At 43.7% G+C, this 20,629-nt stretch overlaps 1 protein-coding gene across 3 annotated transcripts in view; it reads left to right on the plus strand.

The window, feature by feature from the left end:
* Positions 1–20,629, plus strand: part of NFATC1 (nuclear factor of activated T cells 1) — a 105,960-nt gene that overhangs the window by 24,495 nt on the left and 60,836 nt on the right. For all 3 annotated transcript variants that reach the window (XM_026843211.1, XM_026843209.1, XM_026843210.1), the window contains exons 3-5: positions 11,645–11,847; positions 14,960–15,132; positions 17,559–17,699. In XM_026843211.1, the coding sequence (XP_026699012.1) occupies positions 11,645–11,847; positions 14,960–15,132; positions 17,559–17,699 (517 nt within the window). The remainder of the gene's footprint in view (positions 1–11,644; positions 11,848–14,959; positions 15,133–17,558; positions 17,700–20,629) is intronic.

A 20,629-nucleotide genomic window follows, 5' to 3' on the forward strand; every position in this document is an offset into this window, starting at 1 on the left:
CATGACTTGGGTGTAAAAACACAGGTCCTGATCACCCGTACTTACTGCACCTCCCTTCAAAGGAGAAAGTGGCACCCTCAGCGTTCTCCTCAAATCCCAGTCATGCACTGACATCCTGCTACACTGATGACAGCAAAGTGTCATCCTTTTGCAGCAGCAGATAAGCCACTCTGTAAAGCTTTTATTGGCAAGTTCTGCCATTAATATTTGCAACGTTTTATTTGGCTGCCTTACTAGCTTTAAATGGGGTTGTGGTATAGCTCGTCAGTATTTGGATGAAATTCTAGTGCAACAGCTGTTGCTAAATAATGTTACTCAATGTGACAATATTTAGAATGATTGATTGAAAATAGTCCATATATGTTGAGATCGAGTTTAGCTAAGAGTCTTTCATGCTTAATTTATTTATTTACTGTTGGAGATCACAGGTGTTTCAGTTCATTTTAGCCCTTGTGGCCTGTTGGGCAGAGCCACTCATGTTATGCTTGTTGGTCAGAGAGTCTGGTCTGTCTCATCCTCTTTTTTTTTTTTTTTTTTTTTTTAAATGGATTTTTCACAGTTTAATCAGACTGACTTGGAGATCAAAACCTTGAAGCTGAGCTGTAAGATACACCTGACCTATTTTTGTTGCTGCATTAAGATGCTTTCCATGGAAGGCACACTCTCAGAGAAAACTGCCGCATAATCAGAGCTGTAGGACCAGGTGGATCAAAGATAGTTTGTGGAAGGAGGGTAGCACCAGAAGTGTGTAGTGACCTGGCAAAACACACTGCCCTTTTCTACTCTGAGACAGGAGTCACATATAGCAATGTTTATGAATCTTGTGCATGTGATAGCACTTTTTGGGGGTTGAAACAACAGAAGCAGAATCTGTCTTGAGGAACATACACGTGCAGACAGCACTTTTATGACTCTGAAGAGCAAAAGGGTTGTATTAATCTGCTTTATTCCCCAAGAAATGCAGGTGTAAATCACACAAGGATTGGAAACAGAGGTCTGGGAAGCACTACATTTTCCATAGTGAAGAAAGGGTTACCCAGCCACATGGCATGGTTACTGGCTTTTATTTTATAAGAAGGCTGAAGCACAAATTGATTAAACATAGAGCAGGCTGGAAATATGTAAAAACTTGTTATGAAATTTTCTCTGCTCTAATCAAGTCATGTATCTGTGATGAAGCAAAAACTGTCTGGCAGAGCTGGAAATGGGAGCTTGTTCACCCTGTGCCCAGCTTGCTACTCGCTCTGCGCTTTTATAAAATGCCTTGAAATACTTTCCTTCTTTTAATTCATTTCTACATTAAAAAACCACCCAATGGACAGAGGTACTGTGAAATTTGGAAGCCATTGATATTCATGTGACTTGCAGAAGAAGCAAGTAGGTTTATTTCAGACTTTCACACAGCCTCACTTCCCGCTCCCTCCTTTCCCTGAGACCAGAAAGCAGTCAGGGCTTGACTCATGGACTGTCTGATTATAATAAGTCCCACTTGGGATGTACAGCTATATAGCGTGCTAGTGCACTATGTGCTTTGTCTGCCTCTATCATTGAGTTTTCAGTTCCTGCTCTGTGCTGTGACCTTTGACTCCAATGGCTAATTAAATCTCAAGATGCCTTATATAAGAATTTTTTTGTCTTTTTAAAGGAGTTCTTGGCCAATCAGAGAAATTAAGAATTGGAAGTGTATTTATAGTAATTTTCATGGCAACAGAACAGTAAGTCCAATATTCATATTATGAATATGGCTTGGTATTTATAGCTCTCCAAATATTTACAGAGATAAACCCTTTAAACATAGCCCCAGCTTTCTGTCTTCAGTAGCAGTTTAAATAAATGTCATTGGGATAGGAGTTAAAATTTAGGGGGAAAGCAACCATTTCTGGTCTAATACTGTTTCACTGGTGCCTATGAACCCCAAGAGGTATTTTGTCTGGAACTGTGTTGCCACTGTCCTGAGTGAGCCAGTGTTCATCTTGATGTTCTAGAAAAGCACCTCAAAATCATTGAGCCTTAAGCAGATAACCCCTGGGGGTTGCTGGGCATCCCACTGCCCTTGAATTTGCAGGGATGGGGATTCAGAGTCATGCAGTTACTGCCATGCTAGTGAGCCACTGAGTGATAATGTGGCATTCAGGGAGTGTGGGGTGTCTTGGATTTGGAGAAGTCACCAATGGATATTGGCAGCGGTGCTGTGCAGTGACTGGGATGGGCATTGGTGATGGCATCACACCCATCCCGCTTGTGCTGACGGCACCTGACACACGCCCGAGGATCCCGGGCCAGCCTGTGCTTACCCACAAATGGGAATCTTGCTGGATGCGAGTGATGCGTCAGCGGCATGACGAAAGGCAGGTTCACAGGTATAAGCTTGCCCAGGGTATCTGCCTAAGAATAGGTAATATATTCCTGTTGCAGTGCTCCTGTAAATTTATGCTTTTTTAACTCTTACATGGCCATGGGTATAACTGTCCAAACTGAAAAACTGTTATGGATGCTGAGGGGAAATGTTTGGGTGGAAAGTGAGTAGACTGAGGGGTCAGGTAGTTTCAAGGAGAGCACTCCCTGAAATGTAGGCCATTGCATTGGACTCTCCCCCAGACCCAGATTTTTAATTTGTCGTTTCCAGAGCCCCTCTCTCTGTTGTCAGCATGCATTTACTTAATTGCAGTTTGAAAGATTCCTGCACTTCAGCTTCATGCTGCTAAGGATCTCACCCAAATGCGAATGCATGCAGGCTGCTAGGGTGGAGAGCCCCAGAAGATCACAGGTGGTGGCCATGCCACAGGACAAGCTATCCAAGGGGAAGGTTGTCCTCCTGCACAAGGGCTAGCAGCGTTCGCCCTTGGGGAAGTGTGACACTGTTCACAAAGAGGAAAAGTTCTTGATTCAAGTGGACTGCCTAGCATGAGTGCCACCTCCATCCCTCCACGGGAGAATGACTCTTCCTGATCCTGTCCTGCTGCACCCTTAGAGATGGGCCATGGTGCAGAGAGGGCCGACTGCCTCCGGTCAACTGAAAGTGGGGCTGGGGAGTGTGGTGAGGCAACAAGGATTAGGGGAAGGACATCTCCTTGGTCTCATGGTAGAAGATGGCACAAGAGCAGTAATGATTTCCCAGTGTCCCAATGAATAAGGTGCCCAGAACCTACGAATTCATTGTGTTAGTAACTCCTTTTTCTGATGGGCATCCCTCATGTGAGTCTAACAGTTTTAGGAGGAGTGAGACTCGATTGATTTCTAGATACATTTATTTTTGAGGAGGAAAATCCTTCCTAGAAATAGGGAACAGCATCTTGTGACTGTTTAGACAAGGAGATTTCATGGCTGTGCTGAGAGCCGGCAGCCACGAAGGCTGTTTTTCCCTGGATAGAGACGGAAATTACTTGTGAGCCAGTGACTGAGTGTACAGCATCTCTATTACATTAAGATTAATAATTCCTCACAGCATATTTGCAGCTGGAAGTTTTATATAGATCTTTATTCATCATGATGTGAACAGCTGCTTTTTTGCTGCACTGTTGAATATAAGTCCAAGTGGCAGCACTAGAAAGTGCCACATAAAACACACTCCTGCTGTTTTCCATTCACTCCTCCTCCTGTCCAGCTCTCGCCCTTTGCCCAGGCAGAGTCCTTTGCAGGAGCAAGCCATTTTATTTTTATTTGTGGACCAGCTCTGAATACATTTGGATCTTAAAACAGAGTTGGAGTGAATCCAAGGAAAATTAGTTTTAGAAAGGAAAAATAAGTCTTGAAAGTAGCACAAAAAACTGTAGGAATTCCTGTTACATTTTTATTTTAAATAAGTGAAGGAGTAAGGGGTAGTGGCATGTGTGTTAAGTTGCACAGGGCATAAATTATACACTTTCTTTGGTTAACTGTCAGACAAAATTCAGCAGAAGCTATCACCGACAAAGTGTCACCTCAGCTCCTAAGAAGGTGTTTTCTTCTTTTTTTTTTTTTTTTTTTTTTTTTTTTTTTTTTGTTTGTTTTTATTCTGAAGTCTGTCTGCTCTGCTGTTTCGAATAAGACGCTCCTTGTTTTTTGGCTCGTGCTCTCACCGGAGAACAGAGTGTACAGGAGCATCTGAGTGACCCAAGTTTAGCACCTCCATTTTGAATCCACACTAACAAGTGGTCTGGAGCTGCGCTTTGCGCCTCATCTGAAAACTGGCACCCCTACTGCATGCCTGGTTGCCAGTGAAGGGAAGACGTACCCAGTCAGGACGATGTGCCTCTCTCAATCCTGGGTACACTGTGGGCTGCAGCAGCCTGTGTCCTTTTGGGCCAGAGACCTAGAAAGCACAAAGGGTGTGTGGGTGTTACGGCAGTGGTTGAAGCATGTACACCTACAGAGCATGATGCTGAAGGTGGAGAAAAACAGCTGGAAAGAGACAGGGGTGCTGCGAGGCCCTCCAGCGAGACAGGTGCCGCAGGAGTTTGTTGATGCCCCTTGTCTGCTGCATGTCTGGCCAAATCGGCATTGCCAGGGTCATTCCTCGCCCCGCGGGGTCCCACATCTCTCAGCTGCCAGCTCCTGCCTGGAGCTCTCTTTGTAGTGCAGAGTACAGCTACCTGCCCATTCCTTGCCGCTGCCCTGGGGCACACGGTGGACCCCCTCATCTGCCAGAGGGCTGCCCGGCTTCCCTCTTGAGCAGCGGTCTGAGGTGGTTTGAGTCCTGCTTAGTCAATAAGCCATCTCTCATGGCACTTGGTGTCAAGGTCTTTGGTTTGGGAGAGGAGGCTCAGTGGAGAGCCTCTACCATCCCCTGCCTCAGGCCTCCTGAGGTGTGGTTTTTCCTCAGGCCTCCCTTAGCAAAGAAATTTGGTGCCAAAATGGAGCAGAATAGGTGGAGGGGATTTTGGGATGAGGAGGGCAGTCTTTTTGCGACTTTTTTTTTTTTCTCAGAGACATAGGTTGCTGGCTCCCTCACCCTTTAGCAGCAGGTTCCTGAGTGTTCTCAACCCAGGGGCATGGAGGCAGAGCAGTTCAGGAGTTGCCCAGGCAAAGGCTGGGCAGGATCTCTGCAGATGAGAACAGATGCCCGGTTCTCCTGACCTCACCCTTGGTGAACTTCGCTTCACATGATGGTCATTGCCTGCCAGTCCAACTTTTCCTTCTTCCCATTTAATCCCGTGATGCAATAGTTTACATCTTCTAGTGCTTCTACGTGGTAGCTAAAAGTAAATTCTTTTTCTTAAAAGATTGATGACCCTATTTTTATGCATGCTTGGTGCTCACAGCTGAAATCAATACCCAAAATGTTTGTGCACTTTCTTTGTAGTTTAAACACTTTGATCTTCAGTTTGATTTTAAAAAATCAGGACACTGAGCACTTGCTGTTGTTAGTTTTTTTGAGGCTGTATATTACATACGTTTTTAAAACATGACTATTTGTTTCATTTTATCATTCATCATATTCAGTTACTGTAACAACAAAAAAAAAGACCTACTGCTTGAGAAAGTGCTAAAGCTGTTTGGTGTGTAGCTCCTGAAGCTCTGCCTTAGAGAAGCAGCAATTACATTAAAAATGTAATTATTTTATAGATTTTATCCTGTTTGACTTTTTTTAAAGCATCGGAATTACATTCCAAAATGGAGAAAAAGGGAAATAAGTCCCCTTTCCTCAGACTGGGCATTTAGTTTCACTAATGGTTGTCTCCAGGCTGACTCAGGTTATTCCTTGAACAGTTCTAGAAATGCAGGTGGGACAGACAGACATGTAAGACATTGCTCAGTGTAAGCACTGTGGTACCTGCTGCAAGCAGCATGTCCATCCATCAGTTACATGGTCAGATAAGAAAATGTAGATACTGTTCTTACTATTTTTAGAGGCATACATGGGTGTATTTACTTGTTGTCTTTATTATGTGCCAAACTTACAAAGAACAAGCACACATGTAGAAGCATTGCTGATGTTACCTATGGATTTTTTTGGCACAGGCACATCATTATTATTAAGGATGCAGCCCCTAGTAGCGTGGAGAGCCTCAAGTGCAAGCTGCTGACTAGTTTAGAGGGTGCATACTAAGTCCCTGGTCGTGCCTCACTTTGTTATTAGTGGGAGCTCTGCCCTGAATGCATTGGGATGGGCTAAGCCCTAAATCAGCCACTATGGCCGTTTAATGTATTTCTGGAGTCAGTCTGGATGAATGCACCACTTTTGCAGTCTTTTCCCGGAACTCTCAATAAGTACACTTAAAAACTATTAAGTAGTGTAGCTCCCTTTTTTCCTGATGGCGTGGGTGTACCTGGCTGGTGTGTCCCGTCAGAATGAGACCATTATTTCAGTGGTCTCCAGGAGCCTCTCCAGGCACAGAAAGTTCCTTGTTATGACAGGTAGCTTTCTCAGCATTTCAACAGATGCTTCAGCATGTCAAAAGCACAAAGCACTTGGAAGGGAGCACACAGAATATTTCAGCCTTGTTTCTTAAAATAAATGTTGTGGCTTAAATAATAGAAGTTTTCCTCACAGACTTTAGAATAACCACCAATGCTGAAATAGTGTTTCGGTTATTAGACACAATGTTTGCAAAATTTCCTCAAAATTAGGTAACTGTAGCAAGGTTTGGGGAGGTTTTGCTTTTTTTCCTAATGCTCGTATTAAAAGCACCTCACCTTCTTCTGCGCATCATTTTTCAAGTGTGTTTAATGATAATTGCCACATTTCATGGATATGCACCAGGCACACAGCTGGAATCCAGGCAGTCTGGGTATGCTCATATCTGTGATAAATCTTAGGTTCTCATCGCTGTAGGACTGAATCAGAGAGTACCTTGCAGTCAGATGTTGTCTGCAAGGGGTGAAACAAAACTGTTTCCCTTGAAATTTGCTGGCTGATAGAGGAAGACGCCCAGTGTTCAGCGTTGCAGCGCCTGGACATGTGAAAACATTCGTCCCCGATGCATGGTGCACAGCATGTCTCCCGGCGGAAAGGCTGGGATTTGCTTTGGCACCCACACCAAGATGAGTAGCAATCTATGAGTGAGAATGAAGACGTGTCGGTGGGAGAGGGCATTATGAAAGCGGTGACAGAGAGGTGTAGGAATCCCAGGGAAAGCTTGGTGCATTGGAGCAGTTGCCCAGCCAGTGCGGCGTTTCTCTGCACATCTTGCGTAAGATGATGTAAGGTGACGAAGAGCTTAACTGTGATCAGTCCTGTTCTGCTGTTAATTACCAGTGACTGCATTGCTTTTGATAGAATTAGAGGAGTGTAAAACAAGTCCACAATTAAGTCTGATTTTGATCTTAGCAGCTTCAGCCAATATAAATGCAAATATAATTTGAGACCAGTTTAAATATTTTTAACAGTGTTGCTCAGGAAGGAAGAGAGCAGAGTAGTCAGTGGTCGGTCAGAACAAGATAATTTGACCTACTTCCATTTCAAAACCAAAAAACACTGACCACAGAGGTCTTACCTGCAGACTTAAGTTTTGTCTCCATCTTTCCTTTGTTCTAAACGGGGCAACTGCTGTATCCTCACCTTAATTCGGGAAGGAAAACTCATTCAGAAACATTGTGCACCTGATCCTTATTTGAAGCTAAGTCCCTTTACACTTTCACAGCAGGGGAAAGTACAGCTCTTTCCACTTGCATATACGTATTGCCAAGCAAAGCATGCTTGGTAGGAAAGGCACATCCTTTATTATGAATGCCGCAGCCGAGAGCAGCCTTTGCCACCCGTACTCAGCTGCTGAGTTATTAAGAGCTTCAGACTGTGTTACACAGAGAAAAAGATAAAAATAGGGTGTCTGACGCATGCATCCCATGTTGCACGCCAGGAAACAGAATCATTATACCACCGAGTACAGTATTCCAGAGCATGCGTGGAAAATATGCATGGATGTGAACGCGTGAGATCTTTCCTCACTAAGAAAAATACTCAGTCCCCCTTTTCCCCCATCACATTTTAGATCTGTCCTGTTCCACATTCCATTTACCTGTTGACAAATCTAACAACCTAGAGTACTGCAGCTCTGCCTTTACTGCTACCACTCCTCTTGTCATTTGCTGAATGATGTGACAGTAATATCACTCTCCTGTATTTTGGGAAAGAGAGCTACAGAATATTCTTGCTGCACCCAGCTGAGGGTGAGAAAAATCTTGCCCATTCCCCAGACATCTGCAGCACACTAGAAACTCCCAAAGCACAATGCTGTCTCTCACATAAATCATGCACTGGGTGCATAGTCTAAAATTAGTCATCCACAGTATGTGCCCCTTTAAATGTTAATCCTTGCATCGTTTTCTTTTATTGCTTCTGTTGGCATACACAGTTATGTGACATAATATAAAAGTAAATAATGTGATGCAATGGTTAAAACTCAAAGGGAAATATGTATCAGAGATCAGATGCCTTCTACTGCAGAATATGACGTAAAACTTGCAGTGACATGAGTGTAGATTTTGCCTGAGTGCAGCAAAATCAACCATGTAGTGATTACATTAGTTTTTCTGGATGTTTTTGACACTTCCCAGCTCTTGTTCAGTGCTGTAGCCACTACTTGTCTTCAGGCACAGGCGTAGCTGTTGGGGAGTAAGTGACTGTGGGTAATGGATCCAGAGCAAATCCTGGGATAGCTGTATGACAGAGCCTTTAAAAAACCACAAATATAAATTTAGTTTCAAGTTCACAGACCTTAAAAAACAATGCGAAACGTGCATCTGAGATCTTATTATTTATTTTTCAGCATGTGAACACTTCTCAGGGGAGGGAAGGTGAGCAAAGCTGAGGGCGTTCAATTGCCTCCTGGTAGGAAACCTGTGGGAAAAGCACAAGCTGAGACTCAGCAGTAGGTTAGGAGATATGGCAGCAGCCAAGTTCAGATTTAAAGATAAAGCCTGAAATAGCAGAACCCAGTGCAAGACCAACATTTTTTGACCCCTTTGCCCAGATTCAGTATAACATACGGGTACCTTGGTGTGCGATTTTGCTTTTGCTGAATTGAGGTTTGAGTTTCTCACTAGTCTATTTTTACCTTTTAACTGGCCTTGTAATTCAATATGTGTTTGTTTTAATTTTACACTCTCCATAAAAAGCACCGTCCATGACGAGTTGGAGAAGTGACCGCTGGTAATGCATAGAAATTTAATCAGCTGGTGTGTCACACTGTCTTACTTCTCCCCCTGCAAACCTGTGTGCCGCTCTCAATTAAAAATACCCTGTGATGCCTTGTGTCTCCTCAGTCACCTCAGCTTTGCCACTGAGGCTCTGGAGATGCCGAGGCAGGGTGAGATCAGCCCGGGCCGAATCCAGGTCACTCTGCCAGCCCTGCTCGTGCATGCCAGGGGCAGCAGTGAACAGTCCGGGCTGCGAAATGGTGGGGATGGGGTGGTGACGAGTAGGACAGTGGCTTCCCTGTGGCTGCTGGCTGTGCCAGGAGTTCGCCTGTGATCCCCGGTGGCAGCTCAGGCTGTGTGTCCACCCACAGGGGTTAAAGCCAGAAAGGCCTCTTTTTGCAGCGTAACATAAGTGTGGGTGTCAGGGGTGGTGGGAGGCGGGTGTTCATGTGGGGCTGAACAGAGGGCAGCATGCGGGCTTGGCTCTGCTTTTCTCTCTCCGTCATTTTACCGATACCGCAGATTTTCAAACTACTGCTAATGTGTTGTCAATTTGACAACACTGATATGGAACACACACCCCTCATCATATCACAACCCCCTGGCTCAGAGCTGCCTTCATGTGGCGTCTCGGCAATGCAGAACTGATAAAATACTGTAGTGCTGCAAAATGAGCCTCCTCCTCTTGTCCCTGCATCCAGCATCCATGTGGTTTAGGTAAGGATGTAAAAATTGCTACACCAAATAAAACAAATTAGAGTGCTTCTGTTTTCCTCTTGGCTCTTCTGACCAATGTGTGGGGTGAAAAATCTGCACCATGCCAGATTAGTGATGGAAGACATGTCTAGGCACAACATTCTTCCTTGCTCATGCACTCTGGCCACCATGATACCTGAAACACTGCCATTATCCATTCCTATTGCCATCAGTGTGTTTGATAACTTCGTGCCTGTATTTGCAGTCACCAGAATTTTGCAGTGCTCTAGGAGCAGAAGTGACTTAAGATTTTTGTCCTTAATAGCATTCCTGCTGTCAGATGGTAAAATACCCTGGAGAGATAGGTCTTATGTTATCATGAAGCCACAAATTACTTTCAAGATTTAAGGTGAGTGAAAGCAAGCACAACACAAATGTCAGCAACATCAGATACAGGTTTAACGACTTGCTTTCAGCTTTATTTAGTTTTGAACTTAACATGCACCATATATTAAAAATGTTGCTCCTCACCAAATTGTGATCAGTGGCCTGATTTTGATCTATCAGATGCAGTGACAGTGGATAACTCGAGCCCAAACACACCATTCACAGAGGAAGCTAAACCCACAACAAAGCAAGCAGGTTTGCTCTGTGATGGCACATCTCCTGGGACAGCTGACTTTGCCCACCCTTCTCTCCTATACTTGCTGCATCCTCCCTTCCCCTGGGGCAAGGCTTTGCCGCTAATTACTGCAGGATAACTATTTTTTGTGAGACTCATTTCCTTCATTTAGTGGAGATTGGATCTGTCTCAGTACAGCTCTGCCCATGGTCTACATGGCACCAGGGTGAACCTGGAGTAGTTTCTTCAGGAGGTGGTGGGTATGAGGGCAGACTTTCACAGAATCACAGAATCAGCTAGGTTGGAAAGGACCTTGAAGATCATCCAGTCCAACCATTAACCTAACACTGACAGTTCCCAACTACACCACATCCCTCAGCGCTATGTCAACCCGACTCCTAAACACCTCCAGGGATGGGGACTCCACCACCTCCCTGGGCAGCCCATTCCAACGCCCAACAACCCCTTCTGGAAAGAAATGCTTCCTAATATCTAGTCTAAACCTTCCCTGGCACCATTTTAGGCCATTACCTCTTGTCCTATCGCTTACTATTTGGTTAACGTGACTAATCCTCAGCCTCTGCAATGAGATCATCTAGTACAACCGTTAAAGACACCAGCTCCATCCCCAGCCCAATAACTCTTGTTATCAGAGCAGTCACTGTAACATGGATAAGGTTCAAGTCAGGCCCAGTAGCTTCAATGAGATTTTTATGCAATTATAACAAGAATTTGACAGACATGGTGAGCTACTAGTTGTGTATATGTGATCTGTCTCCTTGCTGTCCCAGGAGGTATTTACCAGCATAAAAATCAGTTAATGAGGAGAGTGTCACAAGCAGCAGCCTGCTGGTGCATGAGGGATGACCTGGGGAGCTCAGGGATGGATGAGCTATGTCCTTTCCACTTGCAAACTCCATCGATTTTGCCATGCCTAGTACTGCGAGGGAACATTGACTTCATTGAGGTTTTTTTGCTGAGCGCCACAGCAGAATTTATGTAGAGTTTTCTGTGAACATAGCAGGAGTGCTCAAAAGCTCACCCCATCTAAAGTGCCTCAGGTCCTTAAGGATAATGAGACATTTTCTGAGTGCACCTTTTTATTGTACCAATATTACGTTACAGGAAAAATGGAAGGGGGGAACTTAACACATAGCACCTGTCACAAGTTCTCTCCTTGAATTAGGCTCTCCTGCTTATAAAAATTTAATTGATTCCTAGCAGTTTATGTGCATGGTGCTCAGTGGGTGTTTTCTGTTCTCTTGCCAGCTACACGGTTACTTAGAAAGCGAGCCGCTCACGCTACAGCTGTTCATTGGGACTGCAGACGACCGCCTGCTGCGACCCCATGCTTTCTACCAGGTTCATCGAATCACTGGGAAGACCGTTTCCACCACCAGCCACGAAACAATACTTTCCAACACCAAAGTCCTGGAAATTCCACTTCTTCCAGAGAACAACATGAGAGCAATGTAAGACCCAGTCACTGAATCTGACTTCTCGCAGTTCCGTCTTGGTTGCTTCACTTGATTTCCTCTGTGTTTTTTGCAGGTTTTTGTACATAATTTTCCTTTTCCTATCTTTTTTTTTTTTTTTTAAGTCCTCTGTTATAGTAGGTTTTCACAATTTTACCAGGACAAATTGCCCCTAATCAGCTTAACAACAAAATGAACTTCACAAATATTTATGACAACTGATTGCTTTCATTCTAGAGTTTCAGCCAATGTGCTTATTTGCCATTTAAAATAAGTGCTCAGTTACCAAGCTGTAAATATCTCCTACCTCAGCTCCTGCATTTAGTTTCTAAATATGACACCTCTTGCTCCTATACGCACTAGCACAAGGAACAGGGCCTATTAAAATTTATCTTTGGATGTCAAAGGAAACTCTTAGAGAGCATTTCCAAGTACCCTAGTGTTTCTTTGAGATGAATAAAACCACTCTTATTTCTTACATAATAAATATCAGCATTTTTCACAGCATTTGTTTAGAAGCAAAGCTTCTAGAACTAAGAAGAGGAGTAAAAGTGATACAATTTACAAATTGGAGTTATTAAACTGGGGTAAGTTTAGTCCTGTGCAGAAATGCAGGCACGGATGTCTTAGGATCTTTGAATTAGTAGAAGTCTAAGTAATAATTAAATGCCCTGTAGGTCCATTACACACAGGAGAATTTCATAATAGGATTGAATATAAACGTTCAAATATCTCTCTGTGTATGTGACATATGTGACACCCTCCACATTACTTAATTTTGTCCTCTCTGCCTGCCTCGTTCAAGTGATCCTAGCCCTTATCTGAGGTGTCTGCCTTGAGAGGAATTTGTTCGTGCTTGCATGCATGTACAACTCTCGGTGTGTGTAAAAATGTGAATGTATTCATATTTATATATAGATGAGTGCACCTTTGTATGTATCTATAGGGAGATAGATAAGTAGGTAGATAGACAGAAAGCAAGCAAGAAATCCTGGCCCCGCTAAACTAAATACCATGGGAAAACCCTGGGGAGCTTACTAAAATTGCAGTTTCACTCCTTGTTATTCATACAGTTTTCCGTGCCTTAATGAAGTGAAAAACGGTATCAGACACCTGAAGTCCTTCCGCATGTGGTGGTTATTAGAAGTTGTTTTGCAGTGTCATGTACAACATGCCCCGGAGCGCCTCATGTAAATAGAAGAGCTAGAATGTGTTTAGCTGCATTGCCAGCTGGGCTTAGGGTGATCACTCAAGACCTGAGGACCTCTTGTCAGTGCATTGTGTTAAAAGTCATGACAAGCCTGCAAAATTATTGGCTCCATTTGCTGTCATCATAAGCTGGCATGACTCCATTGAGATTATTGAAATTTCACCAATTTGTACCCACACAATATTTATTTAGCCCTTTATTTATCCAGTTTGAATCACATTTTTGGCCACCTAGGAACACTATTACCATTTCAATCATCTTTCTCCCTAGAATAAAGGTAGTTACACAGTTTAGGAGCCAAGCTGAATATTTTTGTGACATGTGTGCCAAACTGTAGTAGAGCTCTCTCAAGAACCACAAACAATGCTTTGGCATATATGAGCCTTACACGTCAGTAGACTAAAACCTCATGTAGCACTAACAATGAATTGAAGTTTGGAGCCAAGGACTTTTCTCACACATACTTTGTGTATTCAGGCCTTGATTCAATGAAACATTGAAGCTCATCTGCACGTTTAAACTTTTGCACATTTAGCTACACCTATTGAGTCCAGATTTTAATGTCCATGACTTAACAAGCCTGAATTTAAATGCTTTTTCCCCTCTGAACTTTATTGTATCTGAACTAATAGTCATTAAGTACTTTTTTATTTATTTTGCAAGTGTTGCTATACGAGAGACAGTATTGAGAACTGTTTCTTTGTATCTCATGGATCTTCACGTAGAATTTTGACGTGGGTACAAATATTTCATAATTCTTATGGCTTCACCTGCTAATAAGTGTCGTTGAGAAGCTTTAATACTTTTATTAGTTTCTTGGATCATATCAGCAAGGTCCTTTTTGTTACTCTGAAATCCATACTTTAGAAAAAATGCAGATGAAAACCTTGCTGCCATAGTTCTTGTTTGCAGTTTGCTTCAGAACAGAGCTTCAAAGATCTGAAAGGGGAATTAAACTCTTTGAATACAAAATAGAATTAAACTATGCATATTCAGTGTAATAAAATACATGCCAGAGACCAGTACTCAGAAGAAATTGCCATGTAGGCTTTGGAGTCATGGCCAAAGCAGAGGTATTTTTGCAAAGGATTTTTGAGTGTGTATGTTTGTGTATCTTTTGTTCTGGGAACTTCCTCTATTGAAATTTACTTCGACAAAAATCCTGACTTGTAAACTCATCCAGGAGAAAACCAAACTTACAAAAAAAAAAAAAGGAGAGGTCAGAAATAGTAATAGCTCTATCTGAAAAAAAGCATGTTTTTCCCTAACATGGAGGGAAGACTCTGAGGTTAGGTTTGTTTCATGCAGAGCTTCAGCTCAGCGCTCAGCTTGGGAATATTTCCAACTCATTCAAATACAAACACATTGACAGTAGAACTGACCTCAGGGAGAGCTGTGCTCATTAATAAGCATTTTCAGGACTTTGCCCTGGAATAAAAATCATGTCAGATTTTTCTTCAAATTAGCTGTAACAAGTGAAATTGTAAGTAACCCCGTGTTCTAGGTTAGTAGCACTTCGTGCGCTACCCTCTCATCCCATTGAGTTTTCTAGTCTTGCTATTTCTTTGGGCTTTGGTTAATCTGTAAGTGCCATCCTTACAGGATGTGTTGTGGAGGAAGGATCTTTTAGATTTTCTTCCTCTGGGAAATGAAGTAACATCCTAAATTTGTGTGCTCAACAGCAGCTACTACCTGTTACTACAGATAGCCCCAACTTAGCTACTTGGGGATGCATGTACTAGGCTTAACAAAGTCTCCTGTGTTCGGCCTGGTCATTGGGCCTTGTCTGACTCAGATTTTAAGAAGGATGTACAGGAGAGAGGGAAAATATTGCAAGCTCATGAGTCTTCCTGAAGTGTGCTTGAAATGAATTAAATTGCTCCGTTTCCTTTTGGATAGCATCGACTGTGCTGGGATATTAAAGCTCCGAAACTCTGACATTGAGCTGCGCAAGGGAGAGACGGACATCGGTCGGAAGAACACGCGTGTGCGACTGGTCTTCAGGGTTCACATCCCGCAGGCCAATGGCAGGACCCTCTCCTTGCAAGTAGCCTCCAACCCCATTGAGTGCTGTAAGTAGCAATAAACATCCTTCTTTTGATGGGTATTGTGCCACCCCACAGGTGCTCTTTGTCCAGCGACATGCTCTACATTGCTGTTGCTTTACCTGTCTAGTTGGTGAGCCTTCATCTGCTTTCCAAAAGCATGTGATTTATGTTGAGGACAAAATATCCATGTCTTAGAAAAAAATGTGTAGCTTTGTGCATTGATTTCTATATGAAAGAACGCACTCAAACAAAAGTGGGGTGCACTTAAACTAATAGTAGACCTGGGAGTGACAAGCTATTTTCGTTTGGTGACTCCCTATCATACAGGTAACTGCTGTAGGAGTTTTGGAAAGCAGCTGTCACATCCTCTTCACTCTCTTGTCTCCCCATCATAAAGCAAAAACCTGCAAACAAAACCCCAGCCCCTTTGATGAAGAGCTAGAAATATACTAGAGCTGACACACTTGCAGAAGATGCCTGTGGCTTCAGAAAACCTCCAGAAACCAGCTTTCCGCACTGGGGTCTCTTTGATTGAACACACTGCTTTTTATCAGATACACTGGGGCACCCTCCAAAGACACCTATATCATTCTTGCTTCGTAAGCCTTGTCAGCCTCCCACACACAAAACCAAACCTATTTGCTTTGGGTAGCTTTAACACTCCAGCATAAGTGGTAGAAACTGAATTTTAGTCTAAGTCCCAATACTAATGCCGTCAGCTGGACGGACTGAAAGAGTTTTTTAAGGTTTTGTTGGATTCCACAAAGTGACTCTTTTCAATCCTGACAGGGTAGTGAGTAACTTAACAACTGGAGGGTGTGTGGGGGGTGAGTGCTGGGGGCATGGAGCAAAGGGGATGGGGAGGCAGGCTTGACCATCCCTAGCTCCATGCATGCTGAAGGATCATATCCGTGCTTGTCGCTGCATCATTGCCAAGCTGAAGTCCCACACAATGTGTCTGGCAGGTCCTGGAGTGTGTCAGTATTGGATCTTTTGGAGGCATGGTGATTTTTCAGGGATGGTCAGTAAAGAGACTGCAGGAAAGAGCATCCCTTCTTTCCTCTTGCAAAAGCAGTGGCATTGGTGACAGACTTTCAGAGCAGTGACACTCCATCCTTTCGCCTAGAGTAGCACCACTACCTCTCTGGTAGTTTGAGTCTTCAGGAGAAGCAGACGTTGTAGGAAAGAGTAGTGCTGTTAGACCAGCAGTGATAGCTTCTCTCCTTCACTGTCATTCATTTAAATAAACAAATGAGCATTGGCATTTGGAAGGGAGTTACATTAAAATAAGCCTGTGTTATTTATGAAGAATAGCAGAGCCTTCTTACCTATAGCAGGTAGACTGGCATAAAGCCCTGTCTTCTATCCAGGATATGTATGAGATGAGTAATTTCCCCTATTTCTTATTCAAGGGCAAGTTCTAGACTGACAGGCAAAGCAAAAAGTGTGAAGAGTCATGGTTTCATCCTGCTCCTGTTGAAGTTGATAAGAGCTTTTCAGTTGCTATATAGCAGGCTAAGGCATGATTTGAATACATCCTGAACTGGTCTGTGCAAAGGTGCCAAGCTGAGGAAGCCACTAAATATGAAGCTGATTGGATTTCTATCCAATGTGAACTGCACTTTTGATGGTTGTGTAATGAGCAAAAGCATAGTACGTGCCTCCTGAAAGGAGCGGAAAACAGGAGAAAAAATAAGTGCTAGTGTTATTTTCAGTGCAGAATGTGGAATAAGCTTGTGCCAAAAATTTCATGCATCTCTTAGTGCATGTGACACCAGGAGGAACCATGTAATCTGGATAAAATGTCACGTCATCCTTGAAGCACAGCCATGCTTGCTCCATGTCCCAGCTGGGGGGAATAAAATATGTGCCACGAGAATACCGGATTCTGTTTGCATGGATCCACGTGTGCTTTGGCACTCAAGTTCTGGTGGAAACACGCTCACTAAACTTTGAGCTTCTGCTGGATCATGAGGCCCCTGGCTGCTGCTGCTGCAAGACAGTTAGCAGAGTTGACAATACAGTTATAGTGACTTAGTTGTAGTGACTATAGTGGCACATTTTGGACATGAATGGTCATCTTGTCACATGTGCGTTATAAACGGCATATGTGTTACAGATAATGTAAGAGAAAATTATTTAAAATAATTTCAATAAAAATACACTTTTTGATATAGTACAGATCAAGTTGAGTTTTAAAACAGTTTGCTCTTTGTAAGCCTGTACTGCTAGGTTTGATAGCCCTATTGTTTACAATCAAGGCACTTGAAAACCAACCATGTTTCCTGCAAACCTTCTGACCTTTCTTTGTTTCTATATCAAACTCAGCTTATCTTATGAGGGTAAGCATTAAGTGACTTACTAATGCAGTATTTACTTATTTTTTTGTGTGTGTGTGTGTGTGTGTTTGTGGGTGCTTTTTTTTTTTTTGTCTTCTTTAAATTCTTCAGCTCAGAGATCTGCCCAAGAACTGCCTCTGGTGGAGAAGCAGAGTACTGACAGCTTTCCTGTTATTGGAGGGAAAAAAATGATACTGACTGGCCATAACTTTCTGCAAGACTCCAAAGTCATCTTTGTGGAGAAAGCACCAGGTATGTCTTTTCAATCTAGACTCCAGTCTGCCTTTTTTCCCTCATTTTAAAATCTCTGCCAAATGATGAAAGCATAAATACAGTAATGACATTTTCTTCTGCACGTAATATGTTTTCCATGTCACTGGGCAAAGCTGTGAAAGTGATCTGAGCTGTGCTTAATGCTGAGGTTTCACGCTATGGCAGGTGTAGTTACAGGTAGACAATAGCGACATTGAAAGTCAATGTTTGGCATTTGTTTTTGTAGCAAACCATGGCTGTGCTCGGTAGGACCTGTGAAGGGTGTTCAAAGCCTCTGGTGACGTGTCCCTGTAAAACCTGCAATATGATGCATTGTGTTAAACCTTTCTGTGATTTGCGGAAGAGGGAGTGGTGTTGCTGGTGGTATGTGTGCGCATCTGTGTCTTCTGTGGCAGTTAAGAATGGTGGCATTTACAGGCTGATGGCTGAGTAGGACTTGCAGCACACACATGTTCCTCTGAAGGACATATTTCTGGTTTACCTTGAGGACGGGGAGGACTGAACAAGGCTGCCCTCTCACCCAGTCCTTCTCCTGTGGTGCATTGGTGGTGGGACTGGTCCTCCTGGGAGGGGATCCCGGGCCAGGCTGATGCAGGGCAAGCGGCATGGGGCGGGAGCTGGGGCTGGAGCAGGAGGTGTCTGCGGGAGTGGTGGAGTCTCTGCAGGAATGGTGGGGTGATTGCAGGAGCAGTAGGACACAGGGTGGCAATGCATAACACGCATGAGTGCCCCCATGGGAAAAGGCAGTGGGAACAGAGCTGTGAGTCAAAGTCAGGCTCTGAAACGAGATCGTTAAGGGTAGTTTTGAGTCTTGTTTTGGAAAGGGTTTCCGTGGCGCTGGCACAAGCCATAGATTCCTCAGCTGCCAGCTGAAACACCCCACACCCCCCCCCCGAACTTTAAACAGTCTTGGGCGCTCCTCAAGCTGCCAGCGCTGGCTTTGACACTGCTCCTGTTTAACTCTCCATGTCCCCAAGATTCCCGGACTGTTCTCCTGCCCGTGACCCCTGCCAATGGTGCAGAAAGCCGGGCCACAGGAAGGAATGGCAAGGTGAGCAGGGGAGGCTCTGGAGGCAAACACATCCGCATCTTTGGGCTCAGAGGGCTCAGGGAAAGAGCAGAAGACTTCCCTGAAGTTCCCCATTAGAGTCCTGGGTTGGTGAGGTTTAAGTCACCAAAAGTGTGCATGGGACAGAGGTAATGCCCCAGCTCCTCAGTGAGAGCCAGTCAGCACTGTTCCTGTGACCCCCAAGCGCCCCACTGCGCACAGTTGGGCTATGGCTGTGAGATGAGCAAAACGCCCTTTTTATTTCTTAAGAAAGTTAAAAAGAGAAGGAAGAAAAGGTGGTATTGCAATTAAAAAAACCCTAAACTCTGCTCTTTGTGTAGCATGAGGGGAGGGAAGAATGTGACTGTCTACTTTATATTTAAATCTTCCTTTGCTGCACAGAAGTGAGTTAGTGTGACATGTCAGGAGCAAAGTACTCGATCTGTCTCATTACAGGAAGGAAACCACGTTAAAGGGTGCTTTCCTTCATACTTATTTTCTCTCCTCTTCCTTTATTGAGTTGGACAAATCTTATAGTATCATGTCCCAAAGGTTTATGACAGTGATGCTACTCGCCCACCAGTAGGTACCACAGTGTAGAGTTGAACACTGTCTCCGGTAGCATTAAATACACCAGAAGTAAGATGTTCACTGTATAGCTTTAAATTACAAAAATGCAAAATGGGGCCAGCCTTGTACTTCTTAACCAGATAGATGCCTGCCTTGAATAAAAGGGATTTGAGGCTGCACAAAGACAGCATAGAGATAGAAAATAATGTAAGTGACATTTTCTAAACATTGTGAGAGATGAAGGAGTGTACTTCTGCACACTGGGTGTGCTGATGAGAAAGAAAATTATCAAAAGGCCTTGCCTGTCACCCTGAAAAACTCCTGGGATGAACTCCTTGAGTGCATGGGTTGGCAGGATGGACCAGTGCAGGAGTGTCTCTTCTAAGTGAAAATACCACTGGAGATCTCCCTGCACTCTTCCCCCTGGCATGGAGTCAGGGGCAACACTGCAGGAGTCAGTGAGCTACTATGATTGAAGGGTAACCAAGATCATTAAGTCAGTATTGAAAGATCTGATGTGAAACTGTCCTGCCTGGTTTTAGTAGTCTCACAGTAGATTTGTGGCAGTTGCAGGGCAGTTCTGCCTCATGGAGGTACACTGCAGGGGCTGAGCCTTTAAAACTAAGAGTGTTCAGCATCTGCAGGAGCTGCAATTATGTCAGTAGGAATGGCACACAAAAAGCAAAGCTGCCAGCTGATCTGGGCTGAGCAATTTCTAAGTATCTGTGATGAGTTGTGTGTCCCATTGCCTAACAAAGAAGCACGATGCATCATTGTCTCAGGGGCACTCAATTTTTGAGCAGAGGCTCAATTTTTGAGCAGAGTCACTGTATGTAATGTCAAATGAACAAACATTACCAGCCTTCACTTTGTTAAACCAGCACACGGGTGTTTCTTTCCCTTTCAGTTCTTGCATGTCTATGGAAGTAGGTCAAGAGAGGGAACACCAGCGTAGTTTCTCTTTCTCTTAGAAAGCTGGTTATGAACTTCGGTGATTAGCTGGAGACACTCATTAGTTTTGCTGCTTTTGGTTTTGAATTAAAAATGTTAATCACGTTTCTAGTGGGTAGCAGCCAAACACAGCTATTACAAAGTAATAGGTCACAGGAATCATTGCAATCATAAAGAGAACGTATCTTTTATATAAAATTTAAATTTTATACTACATGAGCTCATGTCTTCAGTCCTCACTCCGGCAGAGTCCCCAAGCCAGGAGGCAGTCTCCAGGAACTCATCTCATTCATGCTAGTCTGCATACTTAATTGATTAATGCAAAGAGTTTGAGAACACT

The sequence above is a fragment of the Athene cunicularia genome, assembly GCF_003259725.1.
Source record: "Athene cunicularia isolate RWA chromosome 2 unlocalized genomic scaffold, athCun1 chr2_part1, whole genome shotgun sequence".
In the NCBI taxonomy this organism is placed as follows: domain Eukaryota; kingdom Metazoa; phylum Chordata; class Aves; order Strigiformes; family Strigidae; genus Athene; species Athene cunicularia.